We start from the raw sequence: 21,076 nt of genomic DNA, 5'->3' as shown, positions 1-21,076 counted from the left end.
TGGCAACGGCTTAAATGTGATTGAGATGAAGAAGATCATTACTTGATCTACAGGAGTTTTGATTAGGCCTATGCAACAAACCGTTCAACCCATCCCGTCTGCTTGACCTGACCCGACCCGTATTGAAAAACACGATTTGTATTGATGCTCAGATTCGACCCGTCCAACCCGCTAAATCTAAACAACCCGATTAATGTCATTATCAAAACCAAGGTCTTTCGCTATTCTTCTGCAAAAATGATTCGAAAAAACTCAAAACCACCATCGAAGATTGATACGCGATTGTAGAGGAAGAATAAATTACAGCGATAAGCTAAAGCAGCACGGGATGGTCATGGATGCGGCATTGAAGAACGGGGATTCGAGCTTGGACCTACAAACTAGACATTGTGGCTCGTTCTTGGAATTCTTTACGTACCATAAGAGACGGATGCAGAGTAGGTACACCACGATGGTGCCGGCGCATGGTAGAAAGAGGGCCAAGAAAATCTAAACGATCATTGTTTAGGGTGGCCAGTAGAGAAGTGACTGTGATGAGTAAAGTGGATAGATCTCTGCAACTAAGGGGGTTCAGTTCTGATCTCCACTCTTCAGCATGCCTTTATAATTTGGAGATCAAATGAGTCATGACAAGGAAAATCCTAGGTATGTGGTACTTTCTGCTGCGTACAAAGTGGGATGGGCCCAATATTGAAACAAGAAGAACTCCATTAAACTATAGAGGAATTACTATAATATAATGAATTATTAAAGGATAAATCTTGTACTACCTTGGCATTCTCGTACCAAGGTTGAAGACAAGGTGAAGAAATAGAGGAGGAATATGAAGAAGGATGAGAACCCCAATCTCTAGTTCCAACCGTTGCTCTTCCAGTTGGGTTTTCCTCCGTGAACCTAACAATCGTTACAAACCCTTCCTCCTCTTCATCTTCCTCTCCATCTTCGTCTTCTTCATTTTGATTTTGGATTTATTCGTCTTTGCTCTCTGACTTGATGTTCTTCACCTGATACTGCATTTTTTCCCTTTCAATAGCTTCTGACCTATTTGCTCCTTGTTAGAGCGTACATTTGTTGCAACCTTTTTCTTGCAAACATTAAAGAACGGGTTGGCCCGATATCGGGTCGGGTCGGTCTGTGTCTCCACAACCATTCATGCGGGTCGGGCCCATATACTAAGCAGTTTGGTCGGGTTGCAGCCCTAATTTTGATGCTGCAAGCATGCGTGCATACGTTAGAGTTAAAAACTCAGTAAAAGCGATGCAAATCATGCAGGCAGTAGTCATTTTGCCTATTCGTGTTAAAATCCAATCGATAGCCAAATTTGTTCTAGGGTCTGGGAGTGATGAAAGAAGGTAAAACAGGGGAAACAAAATTGTGTATGGTATGTGGTGTAGAGATGATGAGTAGATTTTTTTAAAGCCAAATATAGACTTTTTTTTCATGTTAGCTAATGTGGTAAGTCTCTACATTAGTGGATTTTAGTGTTAATAAACAGACTGTTCATTTCTTCAAAGACTATTTTCTTAGATCTTTTACACAGCTAACCTTGGCAAGCTAACACAACAGCATCTTTAGACGTACATCCACCAAAACCACTGGATGGAGCCCTTATTTCTATACATCTTTAAATACATCTCGAATTCCAAATGAACAAAATAAAATATCAACCAATCTGTATGGAACTTTATTAAAAAATAAGGGGGGTTGGATTTCATCGACTATAGAGAACACATCATGGCTAAATCCTATCCATAAACACCTACCAAACCAGCATAAAAAATGTTACTTTACAATGAATAACACAAGAAGCCTATTGCCCAGATGTTGCAGATGTTGTCTGCTTTCCAATCAAACTTGATGCATGCATGCTCTCTGCTATTAACGTGAAGTTGTTAACCCCGACTGATTGCAAAATGTTTTAATAAAACTTTGATTTGTACAAGCAATTCAATGAGACAAGCACGAAAAAAGCTTGCTTATCTTCCAAGCTCCGTGATATTTCTGTACTTTGAAAATGACGGCATTCCCTAAAATTGATTGGGGAACAAATTTACCCTTGTATAATAAACTTGTGACCTAGCATCTCCACCAATCCTACATTCTAAAGGCAAGTCTTCCAAACTTCCCAATGAGAAAAACTGAATCCATCATAATCCATCATAGAGCAATTGTCAGGAAGCAGCAACAAGTCATTAACCCCAGTAGCATTAGAAACTACTCCGCCTCTGAAACCACAACCATAGCATTTCAAAACTCTCTCCAAGGTTCGACAACAATGGAGACTGAACCCCTTCCTAACATCATTCCAATCAATCAAATTGTAAAATGTATGAAACCATCTCACCACAAAGAGAGCTCCCTTAGAAAGTCACTAAGAGCAATAAAAAAAACCCAAAACCTCAAAGAGACTACAACTAGATCAGCTATTGTCACTCCTGACAATTGCCACACTTCCAACTGCCTTCCCCAAATGATGATTCGGCCCAAGGTGAGTAGTTTCTGTGTATCTGCAACCCACAAAGTTGACAAGAAAGATCAAGGGCCGGTTCCGTATGTGAGCAGATCTGACAGTGCCCCATATTAATGATAGGCTTTACAGAAGCTGCATGATTTAGTTGATCATTAAAAGTATCCATTCTATATTGCATAATTTCATCAGGTGAAATTTTACAAGACAGATTTTCAAAGCTTCCTGACCAATCTCCAGATGTATTATCAACATCATCAGATGCCAACAACTCAATAATAGTGAAGTAGGCCTGGGGTTCAAATTCCATATCTTCATAATTAAAACCTTGATAGTCTAACATCATCTCACTTTCAACATTCCATTCTACATGAGGAGACGTTGCCTTCTCTGTAGGTTTCAAGTTATTTGCTTCAACATGTGTTGACACTTTAGCATGAGAAAGATTACCTCCAAATATACCATTTGCATCCCCCTCATGTTTCACATGTCTTCTGACTGGAAGTTTCTGCAGCCCTTGCCCATAAGCAGTATTCACTTCAATGTCCAGTTCTGAATCATGCTTCGTAATAAGCTCAACTTCAGAATAGGGTAAAAGAAGAGGATCATATTCTGGTTTTGACACTACATCCATAGGAAACAGTGGGCTCTCAGGTTCACACACTATAAATTCTTGACCCAAAACTTCTTCCATGGAGAACACTGGAGTTGCACGTTCACATTCTTTATATTCTTGTTTAGAGTCTTCCTCCATGAGAAACACTAGAGGAGCAGATTCACACTCGTTGAATTTAGAAATCATTCCAGAATCAGAGTCAACTCTTATACGCCCTTGCTTTATTTCTCTCAAGCGTGTCTTCTTGCCCACATACAGCTTTTCTTTAGGGTCCATGTAAGAACACAATGGTGACCTTATCCTGTGACACTTGCAGCAAGTGAAGCCCTTTACATCAAAGATTTTTAACTCATCAAGTTTGACAGCTTAAGCGTGGTACCATTCTCCCATTGACCACAAACACAATCTGTGAAAAAATAATAAAAATAACAACAAATAAATAACAAACCGACACACAAAGAGATGGAGATGGAGAGAAGTATTTTTAGTAAAAAGCGTGCGCGATACATATAATACCCCAAAAGCAAACTTACTTTGACAAGTTTCACAATAGATATGGCACAACTGATGGTCATCCAAGCTGCCCCTCAAAAGAATATTTTTAACCCTGAACTCAATGCCCGTGTCTTCACTCTGCTTCTTCTTCCACATAATACCCCAAGAACACAGCTTGAGGTGGCTTTTATTTGCCAAACTTGAATTATAAGTATCTTGTTTCAACTCAAAAGCAGTAGCTTGAGTTTGGACAGGTGCTAACGATTGATTATTACATGGAGACCTTCCACCCTTGGTGACTTTCCTTAAGTTAAGGCATTATTGACCTTGCAATGCCAAGGGAGTGGTCGGAGATTCATTACTACTATCTTTCTGAGCTAAAGCCTTTGCATGGAAACAACGCTTAAATGTAATCAAGAACTCAATTTCCTCATTCATGGACATTGTAGAATTCAAAATACATCTTTCATGACAATAACCTAACCAAAATATGACACAAGCTAGGATCATTAGTCCAAGAATTTCTTTGATCTTAAGCAACATGAAAGATATAAAAGCAAAAGCATTAAGTATTCTAGGCACATTTGGCAGAAATACTCTCATAAAATAAAACATTCAGGACAGAAGAAAATATGATGGTCTCAGTTAATGCACCTTGGCATGCCCTACACTTGACTGCATTCCTGAAAATCACACCAAGGAAAAGTTCATGAGTTTGGACCAACATGACGGACTAGAGAGAACTAAAACATAAAAAAATCATATAACTTTTTTTAAGAATAGTACCTAATTAAAACATCTAGCTGACACGAGGAACAAGAACGCACTTCCAATTTGTCTCTCTTGCAAGTAAGATAGAAAAATACATCTCGGTAGGAGGCTTTCAAGCACATTCTTTGTAACTGGATCAGTACATTCATATGCTCCTCAATAGATGGCAAGAATATTTCATCAACACTTTCTCCATACTCTTTAATCAAATATAAAGGAATGCGAGACTCAGAAAGCCAGTACTTGTGTTTTCCATCTTGACTTTACTCAATCTCAATGATATTCTTCATGATGCGTGAAGGAAGATGCTTTTGATTCCCAAAAACAACTGCATATCTGACTTTGTTTCTCACAATCGCTTTAGCACAAATGACAGCATTTCTAAAAGTAGAAGCTTCTGTATCCAGACCTTTTCCATCCTGAAGGTTCTGCTCAGGACGAAGAAGATCACTCCATCTCAAATGAAAGTCCAAGTATGTAACCTGATGCAAACTCCAATTTTATACTTAAATAAATTTATAAACTTCAAAAATAATTCGACACGGTATAAGACCTATAGATTCACCATAATGAGAGATACGTTGGCTAGAAAGGGATAAGCAACAACAAATAAAATAAGAACAAACCTGAAGCGCAAGTTATGATGCATTCTTACTCAATTCAATTGCAACTCTCCAAACTAACTGCTTGCTTCTTTTAGGAATCTCTGAGCTATCATCATAATAAATGCCAGAGATCTTTCTCCAACCACCTAATGGGCTATAATTCCATTTACACAGTATTAGTTTCATAAATGCAACAATCTAATATATAAAGATGCTTGTGATAACAATGCAACATTTACTATATGGAGTTAGAGACTGATTTTAGAGAGAAGAGAGATGTTAACATTAAGTGTGGTAGGATTATTATTTTCATGAAGGGAGAGCTAAGACGTGGTATTAACTATATTGTATGATTATCTTGGCAAGTTGTTTTTTTTTTACCATCGAGCGTGGCAAAATTACTTTTTGGAATATAAGTTTTTATAGCTTTCCACCTTGCCACCAGGCAAAACTTTGGTCGTGGCAACTATTGTCTGTCACTTCAAATGCTGCAGACTGCTTCCTATTTCGTCTTCCACAAAGTCCATGTTTATGTGTTGTTGTGACAGTGCAAGTAGCACTTTGAATCATAGAAGGGTCAACTGACAAACCATCCACTAGTTTAACCCAGTCCCCAGAAAGAGCAATGATACTAATGTGTTCCTCAAGCTATAAATAAAGACTTAGATCATCAACCAAACTATAAATACCACATGCAAATACATGTCTAAAGAAAGATGCCCGTACTTATATTTGTCTATATGAATTAATACATTTTACATGCACAAATAGAACTATTAAACAATTTTATTACTGAAACTTGGCTATTTGCTGCTGAAAGACACATTACTGACAATTTCAGTGCCATTCATTCAATGAAACTTTGGTATTACAAAATTCCAAGCAAGATTTCTTCAAAAATTACAAAGAGGCATTTAGTACATGTGAAAGTATACAAGAACTTGCACTGCATAAAAATATGGCATTTGTAGATAAGTTTAATCTAATAGCTCAAAGCTTTCATATATTTCATGTCAAACACAAAATCAGCAACCAAAAGTCTGAAATGCAGTATAACAAATTGATATTGAAGCCCTACTCAGAATTAGCAACCAAGGCATGATCTTGATGGATAGGATGCCCCTGCCACACTAATAACTCCAATAGAAATTTGCTTCAAGTCCAACAGTTTTTTTATTTTTCAAAACTTTATTTCATAATTCAAATATACCCCTTAATTAGAAAATTATTTTATTTATTTAGAAATGCTTTTCAAGCATATTACAATACCATAATATTTATTTGTTGTGTGCAAAACTATAATATATACGTTAGAAGTTCAAAGTCCAGCACTAAAAATAAGAACACCATTAACAAAAATTTCAGCATTCAAATTTGACTACAAACATCATTAGCTTAGAAGGATCTGACAAGCTAGTGCAAAATTTAAACGTGAACCAAGCCATACCTAGAAAGAACTTATTACTTTCGTCACATGCTTTGGGCCCAAATAAGTTACAAAGAAACATAATAATAACAATTATGTTCCAGGGCAAAAGAGATGGCAAGTAAATACAAGGCATTTGCAATTTCATAAATGTAACTAGAGATAGCATAAAGAATGGAGACATGAGGCTTTGTATGAAAGACATTGTTCTAATAACTTAACATAGACTTCTAATAACTCAACGTTGGTAATTTGCAAGGGATTTAGTTTATCATAATGGTACTGACTTTGGTCACTTTTCACAATGTTTGTAGCATGGTGAATGCTTCTGTATGTAGTAAAGATGGGATGGACTTGCAAGGGAAGTTTGGTGCTAATATGAGAAGTCTGGCTTGGGAACAGAAACTTTGTGGATTTTTTACAGGACAGGACAACAAAGCTTCTAAAGTGAATTAATTGATTAATACATATTTTCACATCTTTTTAAATTTATATTACAACATTTTAGAAATATTTTGGCTGCTCGACAATGTTTGTTTTCATTTCCACTGTCTGGAATTTTAAGCTTTCTTGCACTTCAGGTCTCCTTCCAATGCTTTTGACGCCGAAGCAACAAGGAATTGAGATGCACGAAAGTGGTGCTACAAGAATAATCCCTAGGGCCTCTTTTGCACACCAATGGCAGTGGTGTGACATCACTGGATGTCTTTGGAAAAGTAGGAAGCTCAATAAGTTCTACTGGGGATTCATTTCAATATATAAACTAAAAGCTATTTTAAATTATGAAACAAATCCCCTAAATTGCAAGAATCATATAACTTTAAATATCACTTCAAATCAACTAGACACTATTGCAAATCAGCTTCAAGACACAATTGTGAATCTAAGTGACTCTGAAGCTAACATTTTTTATACAACAAATCCACCCTAAACATTTTTTTTTTATCGGTACAAATCCACCCTGAACATAATACAATCAACCCTCAAAATATAGAGTTGCTCGCTGAGATGGTCTTGCCCAAATACGTGCATTCATTCACAAGAATGAAAATTATAGGCATGAAAACAAAATTATGAATCACGAATCTGATGCCGAATTATGAAACAAACACTGAACCATATTTAGTCCCCTCAAACATATTACTTTGACACTTGATTCAGTATATCAAATCCCATATGACCATTGTAAAAGCCACTTCAAATGAAAATTAGGAAATCGCATACACTCTATGAAACACATAGATAAAAAGTTACGTGTTACTGTGTCATATACACAAAAACGAAGTAAACCAAGAAACAAAATAACTTACTTCAAGCAATAAAGCTTTAATTGCTTGGAAAGTTGAAGCATGCTCTACTCGTTTATGCCAGTGCTTTATGTAACTAGCACTCTGAAAGGGGCCAACTACCAGACCATGTAAACACTCTTCCATATATAAAATGTATGTTGCAATGCTAACAAGACTCCCTTCTCTACTCTTAATGGGCAGAAATCTAGTAAGGATTTTCGGATTTTCATAGCACCTTTGTGGCACACAGGTATGCGTGGTTTAACATACATCCCCTCTTGCTTGAAACAAGGGCCTTACAAGAAAGACACCAACCCCACCTCTCTCTTGAAACCTCCATAAGCTTCTTTTAAGAACTTGGCCAGAAGAAACAAGAGGTTGTTGTTGAGAATGCTTTTGCCTGTAAAACATTGTTGGAAGATGCAACTTTCCTCGAGTTTTCTAAAGCATTACCCTTTGGTACCCAAGTTTCCTTTGATGAAAGAACAACCAATTTAGCAGTAGCAGATGCAGCAAAATCTCCATGCATATAGTGATTTATGTATGCCTGAGATTTATAGAAAGACCCCAAGTATAAACATTTAGCAACTGAATTGCTGTCACTCTTTCCAGAACCTGCTCGATCACCTTAAAATTCGAAGTAAGTTGTCGAGGTTATACTGTATATACTTGCAGGATGTCATTGAGAAAAAGAAAGGTGAAAGAAATAGGAGGAAACCGATCCCAAGATGATGGAAGAGAGTAGCCATTTCAGTTTGGATGATATTCCACGTGGTTTTCGGTTCCTTCCCACCGATGAAGAGCTCATCCGTTATTACTTGATCAACAAAGTCTTGGATAAACCTCTCCCATTAAACAAATTCATAGATGCTAATATTTACAACTACAATCCAGATCAACTGGCTGGTTCGTCTTCTATCTCTCTTTTTTATCATTTTCCTCTTCGTATTTGCTACATGCGTGCCTACATTGCCTTTCTCTTCTTTTTAATTTGACCTGTTTCATTCATGGTGTTGCATGTTGATTTATTTTAAGCGATTATTGATAAAATATGATCTATATATAATTTTCTTTATCATGATCATGGAGTGATGTTTGTAGAGGTGCCAAACTCACAGGAAAACACACATCATTTGCATACTCAGTAGAACTGGCTTTGATGTTTGTAGAGGTACATGTAGTGAGGTCTACTGCATTTATTCTGTCAACTAAACTTTGGTGGGTTAAGCCCAATGGATCTACTTGCTGGCTATCCGAACCATTAGAAATGACAGATTCCCTTTTAATCCTCTCAATCAGGTTCATATCCATGAGTGTGGATTTCTCTTGTCTTGTGTCAACAATGGTATGAGGCTCAGGAAAGTCAGTTCGTGTAATCTCATTCAAGGAGATCCCAAGACATGATAGGGCCACATTGTTTACACTGTTTTGGTCGTCATTATACACATAATTCCCAGCCTCAAGCATAACAGGTACTTTTTGTTCATCCTTGTCAGAAGGGAAAAATAGAATAGAAAGGTTTGCAACATCCTTTATGTAGGCTAAGTTTCTATGCATTTCATTCATCACTGCAAGAGAGAATATACTTTCTGGAATCTACCAATATTGCAAAATTGCCTTACACACCCCAAATATAAAGCTGTATGTTCACAAATGAACAAAGAGCTTGCAGGAGCACCAGAATGTCATTCTAATTGTATTATCTGAAACATGGCTCTGTGTCTATCTGCAATGATTGATATTTAGATTTTTTGACTAAATTTAAAAAATCAAGTGGTACACAAAGCTAAACTCTTATGATTCCAAAACAAACAAATAAGTTCATTATTAACAGTAAGGTAGTATGTTAAAATAAATATGTTGAGAACATACACTAGGAGATGGTTGCAAGTATCAAAGAAGACCTAATCATACAAATTGATGCCAAAAATTTTTGTGCCTTTTAGTGATGTCCCAATTGCAACAGTTGGCCCAATCTTATTGATGGTGCACTTTGGACAGTACCAAGGCCCTTCTGGTATGAACATTTTCATCACACCAATACACCTCGAATGGTATGCTGATGGACATCCATCATAGCAAAGCAAGATCTCATCCATGCCACAAAGCCGACATGCATCACCATTTCTATCCACATCAATATTAGCAGCATCAACATCCCATTTAGTACCTTTGAAACCCAAGGAATTTGAGTTACCAAGTGAGTTCATGTTGTAGGTTTCTGCAATAATCCCCATCACTTTTCTGTCCTTGCAGGCATAAGTTTTGGATTATCTGGGGTGGAGCCGCCTAGGGACATTTTCATTAGGATTGGTTGTTTCTGTATCATAATATAATCTAAATTCTGATTCTTTATGCTTGTCAATCTCGGCTCTTATTTCAGCAGACTCTAAGACGTCATTACACAGGATTTGCAAAATCATTAACTTCCTATTTGCTGGTAAGCAATAATACTTCATAACCAAAACCTTGTCATAAAATCCTCTCCACTCAGGCCCCTTTGTGTATTCCATTACCGTTAAATAGTGGACCGAGTAAACAATCAAAGTTAATGTATCAAGCAAGCTCCAATTAATGCACCTGAAACATAAAAAAGACATGACTAAAAGTGAAGCTAACAATGAAAATTTGCAAAAGAAGCACCTTCCATACGTAGTTTTAATAGTAAAATACAGATATAAATGATTATATGAGAGATATGTTTATCTTAAAATATAAGATGAACGGGTGGACGGAGAAATGGATGTCTAATACCATCTTTTTTATAAGTAAAATCTAATACAATCGTGCAAGATATCTAAGCCAAAACCTCATCCTACATCTATTTTAATGGACAGATCAATAAAACTATCCGTTTAACTGCTTGCCAACAGAGAAAACAATATATGAATTGCTATCATATGAGAATAGTTCATTGAGTTTTAAATGAATGAAATAGATGCACCTAGCACAGTTAGCACAAGGTATTTTTGTATGGACCCATAGGTAGAAACACCTTCTCCCATTGCACCTTCTTCCGTGACCAAATGTAAAAGCCTAAAAAATCTTTTTGTAGATTCCCCTATAGGAGGAATACTAATGAGTAATCAATTCCACCAAAATATCATTTGTGCTAAAATGCTGAAAAAACAACTTCATTGTAGTTGACATTAAAAAATTAATATAAATTGGCTTCATCAGCCAAAGATATAAAATGAAAACAGATGCCTCAAGTATTTTTCTCACAAGTAAAAAAAAGTACCTCAAACATTTTGAAGCAAGCTCCAAGCCATCTGATGAGAGCTTTTCAAGATGACGTCTCAATGCACGCATCAAAGCAACATGAACCACATCCAACAACGTATTTGCAACACAACAATTAAGCGACCCCACAAAATCTTCTAAAGTAAAGGGGCTCAAAAACAAAGGGATACTAAAGAATTGCAATAAACCATAAACATATAAAAGATAGGAAACATACTTCTCAAGCACACCTATGGTCCCCGAAGAAGGTGGCAACTCTGGTGGTGGGATATGTGGGCTCTCTACATCAAGCTCTGAATCCCCGTCCCTCACATACTCACATGAATCACTCGATGAATTGGCATGGTCTTCATCCTCTCTCCCATCATTTTCAGTTGTCACTCCACCCCTCACCTCACTTAATGCAGATGTTTCAACCTTGTCCCCTCCATTAATGAAACCAAACATTTTCTTATTTGATTCTATCCGACAGTTTGTACTAAGTGTTTTCGATACGAACTCATCTAATTTCTTCTTCCTTCTACTCAAATCATGGTCGAAGTCATTATCACCCAAAATAATGCCACGAATCTCACCACTTTCCAAGTCCTCACAATCGCCATCCTCATAATTGACTCTATACAATCCCTGGTCGTAATGTACAACTTTTCCAATAAAAATCCCACTGCCAACGAATTCCTTCAGCCACCGATCTACTCTTGATAGCCTGGTTCTTGGTTTCAGGCCCAGGACCAATGTTTTCGGCCTCATCTAGCCTCAGTTTTCTCAACCTACCCCTTGATCTCACCACGGGAGGCTCCATTATCAGACCGATCTAGATCATGAATCGGGCCCACAATCGGAAACAAATTGTAGCCAATTTCAATCTCTATTTTCTCTATATCGCCTAAAAGAAAAAATACCTCTTGGTGCAAAAATTGGGGCTTGTGTAGCCCCTTCAAACAAAGTAAAAAACAAATCAATAAGAATGAGATTATATAAATCGATATCCCCCCCCCCCCAAAAAAAAAAAAAGTAGGTTTAGTATTTGAATCAAATCGAGAAAAAAATAATGTTTCGAAAAACAGGTTGGAATTTCGAAACGTTATGTTGAAAAACAAATGGAGAATACCTGGTTAGGGTTTGATATCTGCTGATGAAGATGGTGTATTCGGCTATTTGGGGTTAGAGAGAAAGAGAGGTAGAGATAGAGATAGAGATAGAGAAAGGAAAAGCCCTAATAGAAGAGAGAACTCAACAACGTCCTCTCTTCACTCTTCTACCGACTTCCATTAATACCAGCTCCTTGCTTTAGGGAAATCTGACTCATAACTCGCTCACTGAGTTTCATGATTACAACCCGGATGAGTCATGGCTCGATTCTTTTGTTAAAAGAAAAAAATAATAATTTTCAATGCTTTTTTGTTTTAGTATTTTTTATTTGATTTTTATTTTCTTTACAAATTTTTTATTTTAAATTTATTTATATCATTCATACTATAAAATATAATTATTAAAAGGAACATTGTTGAAATTAAAATAGTTTGAGAATGACATTGCAAATTATATAATGTATATATAATTTAGATGATTTGATGAAAAATTTAACAATTTGATTACCCAAAATTTGTATGATACAATAAGCAAGACTTTAATTAAAAACAAAATCAATTTTCTACATCACATATACGAGATAAAGTAGGATCTACAATATTTAAATTGGTTAAATCACAATCAGAAGAAAATGCACAAAATCAAAAAGATTTCGACTTTTTTGTGAATTTTTTTTCTTTCTTTTTCTTTCCCATATAACACTAATAAACCCCCAAGATATATTTATTGATATATGAGAAATGATAATTGTAGTCGTGAGTGCATAAGCACCGCACAATCATTTTGAATAATATGAATAAATACGGAATCCACATGAAAAAAAATAATTTTTTAATAGTGGATCTCACTCTTTTTCAAAGCGACTACACGACGCTTGGGCATTCCACAACTGCATATAACAATACTCTTAATAAATTTAAATCTATATATATATATATGTTATAAATGGAAGTTTTACAAATTAGTATGACAACCCCATACTGCAATGGCACTATCATATCAGCCTATTAGTGATAATTATGTCCCATCAAGCTTAAAATACAAAAAAAACATTAATAAAAATTAATTAAAAGAAAAAAAAAGCCAAAGGGATAGTCAAGATTAGTATTACTAATTTCGCTTGAGTCGGAGTAGTGAGTCGACTCAGAGTTATGGGAATAACTTCACAGTTCCAATGGCAACCTTCCATCTTCAATATTGGCAATGGTCAGTAGGGCTAGTCCTTGTAAATTGGTATGATTTCTTAATTGTTCCATATTTAGACTGTTGTGAACTCATATTTTATTTACCTAAGTAAATTTTGCAATTAGCATAGTTTCTCATTTACTTCAATTAATCTCAATTTTTCTTGGATTTATTTTTCGTTACAATTATAAATGATTTACTCATGGGACAATTGAATCAGTGAACTAACAAATCTTTATAACCTTATTATTTGTCTACAAAATAGGATGAGTTACATTGAGATGCCATCAATTTGTTATCCTTGAGGTATCTTTGATCCATTGAGCAATAACCCTTATGCATAAGACTCCTAAATTCTTATAGTTGAATTTTATCTATGTTCGAAAAGTTAGTCTCGCAATTAGACATGCTTACACCATTATGTTCACGAACATAGCTTAACCTAAGCATACCTTTGTTATTTTTTGTGGGGCAAGCTCCAAATGACCAATCCATAAAGGCTTTTGAATAACCTCATATGCTTAAATAGAGGAGTGCATGCAAAATATGTGACTTCATGTTGAGGGAGCTCGAATTCCCTTTCTTGGGAGTATATGTCTCTTTAAGGGTGTTCTAAACTCTTATAGAAGATTCAAGTCTCATCATGAGTTTGAGGGTCTCTTTCAATAGTGTGCCAATGATCCAACCTCAAAGGAGTCTGATCAGCTTTGTACATTGGATATAGGCCAAGCCAAGCCAAGCATGCAATCTTTGGTGGTGTGGATGGAGTGTCAATAGTATGACACTCATATTGTGGTGGCGTCGAGGCTTTCAACCAAGACCAAAATTTACTCCCTCCACAAAGGATAGTTTTCCGATTTGAGGCGGACTTTCTTACTAAGCAATTATAAACAATACATAAATTATATTATTAATTTTTAACAAAAATCTATGAGTTTACAAAGGATGCTTCCTTGTAAATTATTTAATGGTTTGCATTGAGAGTGAATGGTTGAAGAATTATTATGAATATAACAACTTATTAGTTTTACTCACGCGATGAAAGAACGTCGAGTTCAATTATTAAAACTAATATTTTTCTTTCTTTTTATCTCTAAGGGAAAATTATAACTTGGGCTGATGAGTTACCATCACTTTTCAAATTGCACTATGAACTACTAAAACTAGTAATTTACACCCTTTAGTAAATTACTAGCTTTAGTAAAACTAGTAAAGCTAGTAATTTGCACCCTAAACAATAAAATTTTAGTAATCTACGCATCAGTTAAGATCTAACTATTAGCCTTGTTTGTTTTCGTATATGAGATGAGATGAAATGAGTTGAGATTAAAGTTAAAAGTTGAATAAAATATTGTTAAAATATATATTTTTTAATATTATTTTTGTTTTAAGATTTGAAAATGTTGAATTGTTTATTTTATTTTGTGTAAAAATTTGAGAAAGTTATAATGATAAAATGAGATGAGTTGAGAGAAGTTATAAAAACAAACAAGACAGGATCAATGACAAAAAGTTAAGATCTTGCCGCAAGTTATATTTTAATTTTTCAATATACAAATATAGTAGTACTGTTATAAGAAGCCATTTTTTATGCAAAAGATCTGGGACTTAGTCAAAAGCCACACACACACATATTCTATTTTATCTTCTTACCATATTTCACACCTTTTAATATGCACATGATAGAGGTGGGTAGTCATGTGTTTATTGTTGAAAGATCTCTTTCATTTGCCACCAACTATGTGTTTTCTCATACTATGTTCTAGGGAGGGTTCTACAATTCTTTTGGGCTTTGGGAAACTTCTATCAGATGCATGCAATGGTAAACCTGCCTGATTTGTATTGTGATGGACCCTATGTGAATCAATCCCTAATTCTTCAACCCCTTTTCGGAAAGAAAAAACCTTCTTCCTTCCTTCCTTTTCTATGGTGAAGAAGTTTGAGGTGTGCTTGAATAGTCTTGGTGATGATAGAAAATGATGGAATTTTGCCCTTTTGAAACCAAGCCCATGCCATCCACCCCTCTATTATCTTATTAAAAAGAATATTATGCTAAAGTTCCTAAATGAAACAATTATGTCTAATTAATAGCAAAGTAAGTAATCTTTTAGTTTTCTTATTTTCATTTACTCATGCCTCTTCACTTTTTTAGCAAATGAATTAATAAAGGTTATTGAATTTTGGAGATTTTTTTTTTTATAGGAGAATTTTGGAGAAAATTAGAGAGCCTAGTACTTGTGATTCTTGAGGGATAGAGTTGCTTTGATACACTATATAGTTAAAGAGCTCTTATTACTCTTTCTACTCAACCAAAATTCACTTATAACATAGAAAGAATAGAGAGTAACTAAAGGGATGAGTAATATTAAGGACAAGCCTCCAAATGTACAAATCTTGTGTAAGTCTTTTATAAAAAAGTGGAACCCACAAAGAAAAAATGAGTTATTCACACTTTTTCTACCTTTTTATAGAAGGCATGTACGAGATTTGTGTATTTGAGACTTGTATATATCGTTATTCTAAAGGGATAGAAGGTTAAGCCTAGGTAAAAAAAACCAAAATCTAAAAATCAAGGTGCTAATATTGTTCCTCTTTTAAAAGTGTTGTTATTGTATATATAATATATAGCTCAATATATGCTAATTACTTAATTACATGCATATACTATTTATCATTTAATAAATTGAATGTATTGCGTAGGTTTCAGCCAATCAGCTGATGATACATGCATAAGTACTTTGGGTTGGGCGATCATACATTAGCAAATAACTTGTAGGTTTTGGCATCAAGGGTTATTTGTCTAACTGCTGCAACAGCTGCAATGAGCCCCAAGGTGGAGAAAACAACTGCGAGAATGATGTTCAACCAGAAAATGGGACTCCGCTTGGATGGTTTGAATGTCAAGTTGAAGAACACCAAAGGCAATATAAAGTCAAGGGGAATGAACCCAAAAGCTCCAATTAGCGCATTGATGTCTCCAAAGAATGGAAGCATTGCTGCTATGGTTGTCGCTATTACAATGGATAGTGACCGAAACATCAACCTGGGGACAACATTTCGAGGAGAAAACTCTTTGCTTTTTGGGTCAGCAAACGCACGCTCAAGCACTTCATTTGTGGGCTGCAAGTATACCTGTAAAAACCCCATGGCCGGTGAAGTATTAATGGCCTGCAAAATTCCAGCACAGAGAGAGATAGAGACAGAGACAGAGAAGCTTACCACACCAACAGCAGATAGCTGGAGAATGGTGAAGATGTTAGTCATGAGAACGAACCATTTCGGCACCAAAGGTCTGCCATTAATGTCCAAGAAGTTGCTGAGTACGAGGCCCTTAGCTTGGTTACCAAATGCCCAGTAGCCAGAGATGGCTACACTGAAGAAATTCACCGCCACTACTGCATAACATACACACAGTCCTTTGAACATCTTTCCCTTCACTGGAGGTGCTATCGTTGCCTATAACCACAAAATTCGTATTGCTGAAATATTGGGGCATTCATACTGTTCTTGACTCCTTTTGTTTGTCCAAACCTCTTAAAGAAATTGCACTCGAATCTAATAGAGTGTGAAAACAGTTGATCTAAAACATTTCAAACCTGGATTTCTGGAATTATTCCGTTTCCATACGATGTGGCAATGATGGCAATGGCATTGAAGATACCGAAGATGCGATCATCAGATTCACCCATTACAGAATAGTCTTTCTCTGGTGCTTTGGATGAATGTCCTAACAAAATTGATCCATGCTTTATAAGTTAAATCCAAATCAACTACTATTAAGGCATATAAGGATGAATAATACTTGCCAATAAATAAGATTACCATCAAAACTCTCTCTCTCTTTCTCTCTCTCTCCAGATTTCTTTAATCTCTCCATAGCAGCTCAAAGCTGATTCCTTCCAACTTTTTATCAAATACTTTAGGATCTCAAATGGGAGATATCAAGATTTCGGATAAGATTAAATGAACAATAAATATTGTACGTAGGATCTACTTTATGTATTTATCTTTTTACCAACTTCATTATAGTGATACTTACCAATATAAATGGAACCAGCAGTGGCACAGGCACTATAGGAAAGACAGAGAACCAAAGATACCAAGTTGATATGCCTCAATGAGTGAAAAGATGGGATTTGAGCCAAAATCAACATAAAGCATCCAAATATGATCACAAATTGATATAGCTTCATAGTTTCATGATCTGGGTTCGATAATAAGTAAATTGTCTGCAATGAGGGCGGAAACAAGAAATGAAGAGGAAAATTAGATGAGAGAATTTTTATTAAGCTTTTTTCCCAAACAATAAAAACAAACAAATAGTACTATATATAATGTATAGAGGCTAGCTAGGATGTGATCATCCCTAACCCTTCGCCTAGATATAGAAAATATTGACATGGGGGCAGAAGGCCAGCCTTTTAGAGTAGAGATTGACCTTCATGCACTGTCCACCCAGAAGAGTAGAAGCAACAACAGCACCATAGCAAACCATGAACTGAATTGGTCCCACATAAAACCAACCCCATCTTGGTCCTGCCAAAGTAGGTTAGTTTTGAGCGTGAGATATTGTCAGGTATTCTGTGAATGGTAATAAAAATATAATGAAAAAATAATAATAAAATATTAAATAATAGTGAATAGTAATAAAAAGTATGTAAAAATAATAATAAAATAATAAATAATAGTGAAATATTCTAAAAATCAAGTATTCTCAGTACCCAAATTATGAAATTAGATGGTGCAAGAAAATATATATTATAGGAAAACGACGATCATTTCCTATCATGCATGTTAAAAAAATTGAAATAAAAAAAAATATATAAATAGGTTAAAAGAGAAAGCAAATTATATCACAAGATCATTAAGGTGCATAATATCTATCACATTTGTATTTTGATGGCCATGCAGTTTTGATGAAAAGTTTGAATTTTGATTACATAAGAAGCTAAATATAATTTTAGAGTGTGTAAATTTTACGCATTATTTTTAAAAAAAAGTAAGATCTATTATTAAAAAATAATTTTTTTATATGAATTTCAAATTTATCTAGTTTCAAGGTGTGCGGGATTTGCAGATCTTAAAACTGTAAATTTCATTTCTCTTGAATTTTTTTTCTTTTATTGGTTTTTGTCTAAGAATTTAAAAGAAAAGAAAACGTGGAGATGAATTGTCAAAGTTGAATTTGTTTAGAATAGAAACGTCAAATAAAAGTTTGACATAATGGGATATTTTATTTCGATACCGAACGAAAATTATTGAATTCACAGCCAACCGGCCATGCATCTGTTCCGATCCCCACCAAAAAAGCTTATAAAAAATACAAGATTTTAAAGATTTATTTTTTTATTATTTCATAAAAGCGATACTTAAAAATATTTAATCCAATTTTATTTTTTAGATTTTAATCTAAAAACTAAGATTTTTCATTTTAGATTTTTAATAGTACTAATTTTATGTTTTTCTTTAAAAAAATTGAAGGGATCACCTCCCGCGAAAAATCCCTACAGTGTCAAAAAAAAAAATATCTTCGTGAAATTTCATAAGAAGGATTGATCATGATCTTGATCTTCGTTTCTACACGTCACTAAAATTCTACAAATCTAAGAGCAGATGTCTCCAAAATTGTTGTATTAATCAATCTATTCTCAAGAAAGTTAAAAGCCATTCTGGCCAGTGGCCACCCACTTGCCTTGTCATTATAGAACTTTGGCCGGACATGAAGTGGTTTTGGAAGATTATGTTTGAACAGTAAGATAGGATGAGATTAGATATTTTTAGATTAATTAAATAAAATAATATTATAATATTATTTTTTAATATTATTATTATTTAAAAGTTTATTATATATATAAGTAGTACTTAATTTGTAAGATGTCAAACTATAAATTTTCCGATAAATATGCTATATATATATATATATTAAATAGAAACCATGTGCTAATTATTATGATGGTGAAAATCATGATAAGAGTAATATTAGGCATGCATTCAAATTCTTCCAAAAAAAGAGGAGGCCAGCTTGGGGAAAGGTGTGTTTATACGTACCCAAGATGTCATGAGCCATATCTCTGAACCTGAGTTGGCGATGACCCAGTTGAGCATGGTGTTCAAGAACCATGGATATCAAGTTGTAGGAATAGAAGGACACTAGGGCTCCAATAAGCACGCAGAAAATCCCAGCCGTCCATCCGAGGAAGGTAAAAGCATATGGAAGACTCAAGAGAGGTGGAGCAACAATGGATGTTGTCAAGTGGTAACCACAGTGCAGCCATGATCCTATGGAATATATATTTTAGGCACATGATCAAATTATTAGCACCAAATATATATATCATGATCATTTTTTTTTAATCATGATCATGATCATAATCATATGAGTTGCTCATGATTTTGACACGAATTAATAAAGTGGCACATACCCCCATGATCACATACGCAATGCAAAGGTGAAAAGGTAAGGCTCTTTTCTCGAGAAAGTTTGTCTTCATATTTTATTTTTTGCTAAAATTAAAAAGATTTGCCTCACATGCACCACATGCACAAACATGATATGTGCCCATTTATAAATGTTTAGAGAGAGAGAGAGAGAGAGTCTATAGTAAATACAAAAAAATTTTTAAGGAAAAATATTTTATTTATAAAATAATTATATAAAAATAATCTTATAAATTGATGTGATTTAATATAATTTATCAAATTATAAAATTATTTTTATTATAAAATAGATTTTACAGATCTCATTAAATCATATCAATAGCTGGAGATTATTTTTTAGTGGTGATTGTAGGTGGAAATTGTGAAAGCAAAGTGAATATAGAGAGATCCAGATCTTTTTCAAACCTAATATATGTATATATATATGTGGCCTGACTATTCAACATGGTATACTGAAGGTGGGTGGGGTGGTGCAAGCAACCTTGATCTTTATCATGTGGGGGCAGGGAGTTAGCTAGGGATGCGATCGAGTTCAGACACGCGGGGAAAAACAAAAGAGGATAGAGATGGAAAAAAAGATCAAGAAGATGATGAGGAACAGCACAAACTAATTAAAGGAGACATGGATCGATGAAGTGTGTGTGTATGTATATATATGATGGTGAGGATGACATGAACATTAATGGAGGAAGAAACAGTAGCAACTGTTTTTAATTTACCTTTGGATTTAAGAACAAAGCGAGCACCGGCATCAAGGTCCTGCTGATTCAGTGCTTCTTCGGGGACCTTTGCATGATTTTCTTCTCCATGCATTGCTACTGAGCTTGGTCGCAGCGTACTCATCTCTCTCTGTCTCTTGCCCTCTCTCAGACTCAGAGGACAGACGAAATAGAGAGAGAGAAGGACGCGAAACGAGAAGAAAACTGAAATATCAGAAATAAAGGCAGAAATAAAAAGATAGAAATGATAGCTGCAGTACTGGTGAGTCAAGGCGCGGCTCAATCACTTAAAAAAATAATAAAAAAATAAAATATTTATATAAAAAAAATTAATTTTTTAATAATAAATTTTATTTTTTTAAATAATTAAACAACGTTTACACACTTAATAACTATATATAACATTACTCATTAACAAATAATTTTTCATAATAATTTTTCATAAATCCATCTTTTATTCTGACAGGTAAGTTAGTTTATACAAATTTGATCTAAAATCTTGAATTGATGCCTCAAATAAATTTTTTCTTGCATATCGAAATCTAAAAGATAAAAGTTCTAAATTATTTTATTTCGTATAAAATGTCAATCTTAAATGATTCATCTAGTATTTATTTTAACTTTAGATTCCATATTAAAAAGTTTAGTATGGTATAATCAAGAAATTTGGGATGATCCATATTAATAAATTTATTATTTTTATATATTTAATTTTAATTTTAAACTTTTT

General features: G+C 34.6%; 1 protein-coding gene and 1 pseudogene across 1 annotated transcript; both read right to left on the bottom strand.

Annotated features, from left to right (window-relative positions):
* Nucleotides 1-2,429: 2,429 nt before the first annotated feature.
* LOC108985438 lies at nucleotides 2,430-11,714 on the bottom strand (annotated as a pseudogene).
* Nucleotides 11,715-15,863: 4,149 nt separating this feature from the next.
* Nucleotides 15,864-20,567, bottom strand: LOC108985437 (GABA transporter 1). The gene is made up of 7 exons (XM_018957726.2): nucleotides 20,347-20,567; nucleotides 19,238-19,468; nucleotides 17,628-17,725; nucleotides 17,229-17,418; nucleotides 16,786-16,916; nucleotides 16,409-16,645; nucleotides 15,864-16,321 (listed from the first exon to the last, which is right to left on the bottom strand). The coding sequence occupies exons 1-7, from the start codon at nucleotides 20,468-20,470 to the stop codon at nucleotides 15,941-15,943; spliced, it is 1,392 nt and encodes a 463-aa protein (XP_018813271.1). The 5' UTR covers nucleotides 20,471-20,567; the 3' UTR covers nucleotides 15,864-15,940.
* Between the last annotated feature and the right edge of the window lie 509 nt (nucleotides 20,568-21,076).

The sequence above is a fragment of the Juglans regia genome, chromosome 5, assembly GCF_001411555.2.
Source record: "Juglans regia cultivar Chandler chromosome 5, Walnut 2.0, whole genome shotgun sequence".
Lineage (NCBI taxonomy): Eukaryota > Viridiplantae > Streptophyta > Magnoliopsida > Fagales > Juglandaceae > Juglans > Juglans regia.
This window is presented reverse-complemented; position numbering and strand designations above follow the sequence as displayed.

Bases quoted from the DNA above. Each gene is read 5' to 3' on its own strand.
- LOC108985437 (XM_018957726.2), bottom strand. From the start codon at position 20,470: ATGAGTACGCTGCGACCAAGCTCAGTAGCAATGCATGGAGAAGAAAAT. The intron at 19,469-20,346 runs GTAAATTAAAAA...TATATTCCATAG, and splicing joins CTTTGTTCTTAAATCCAAAG to GATCATGGCTGCACTGTGGT. The intron at 17,419-17,627 runs GTCAATCTCTAC...CCCTCATTGCAG, and splicing joins TGGGTGGACAGTGCATGAAG to ACAATTTACTTATTATCGAA.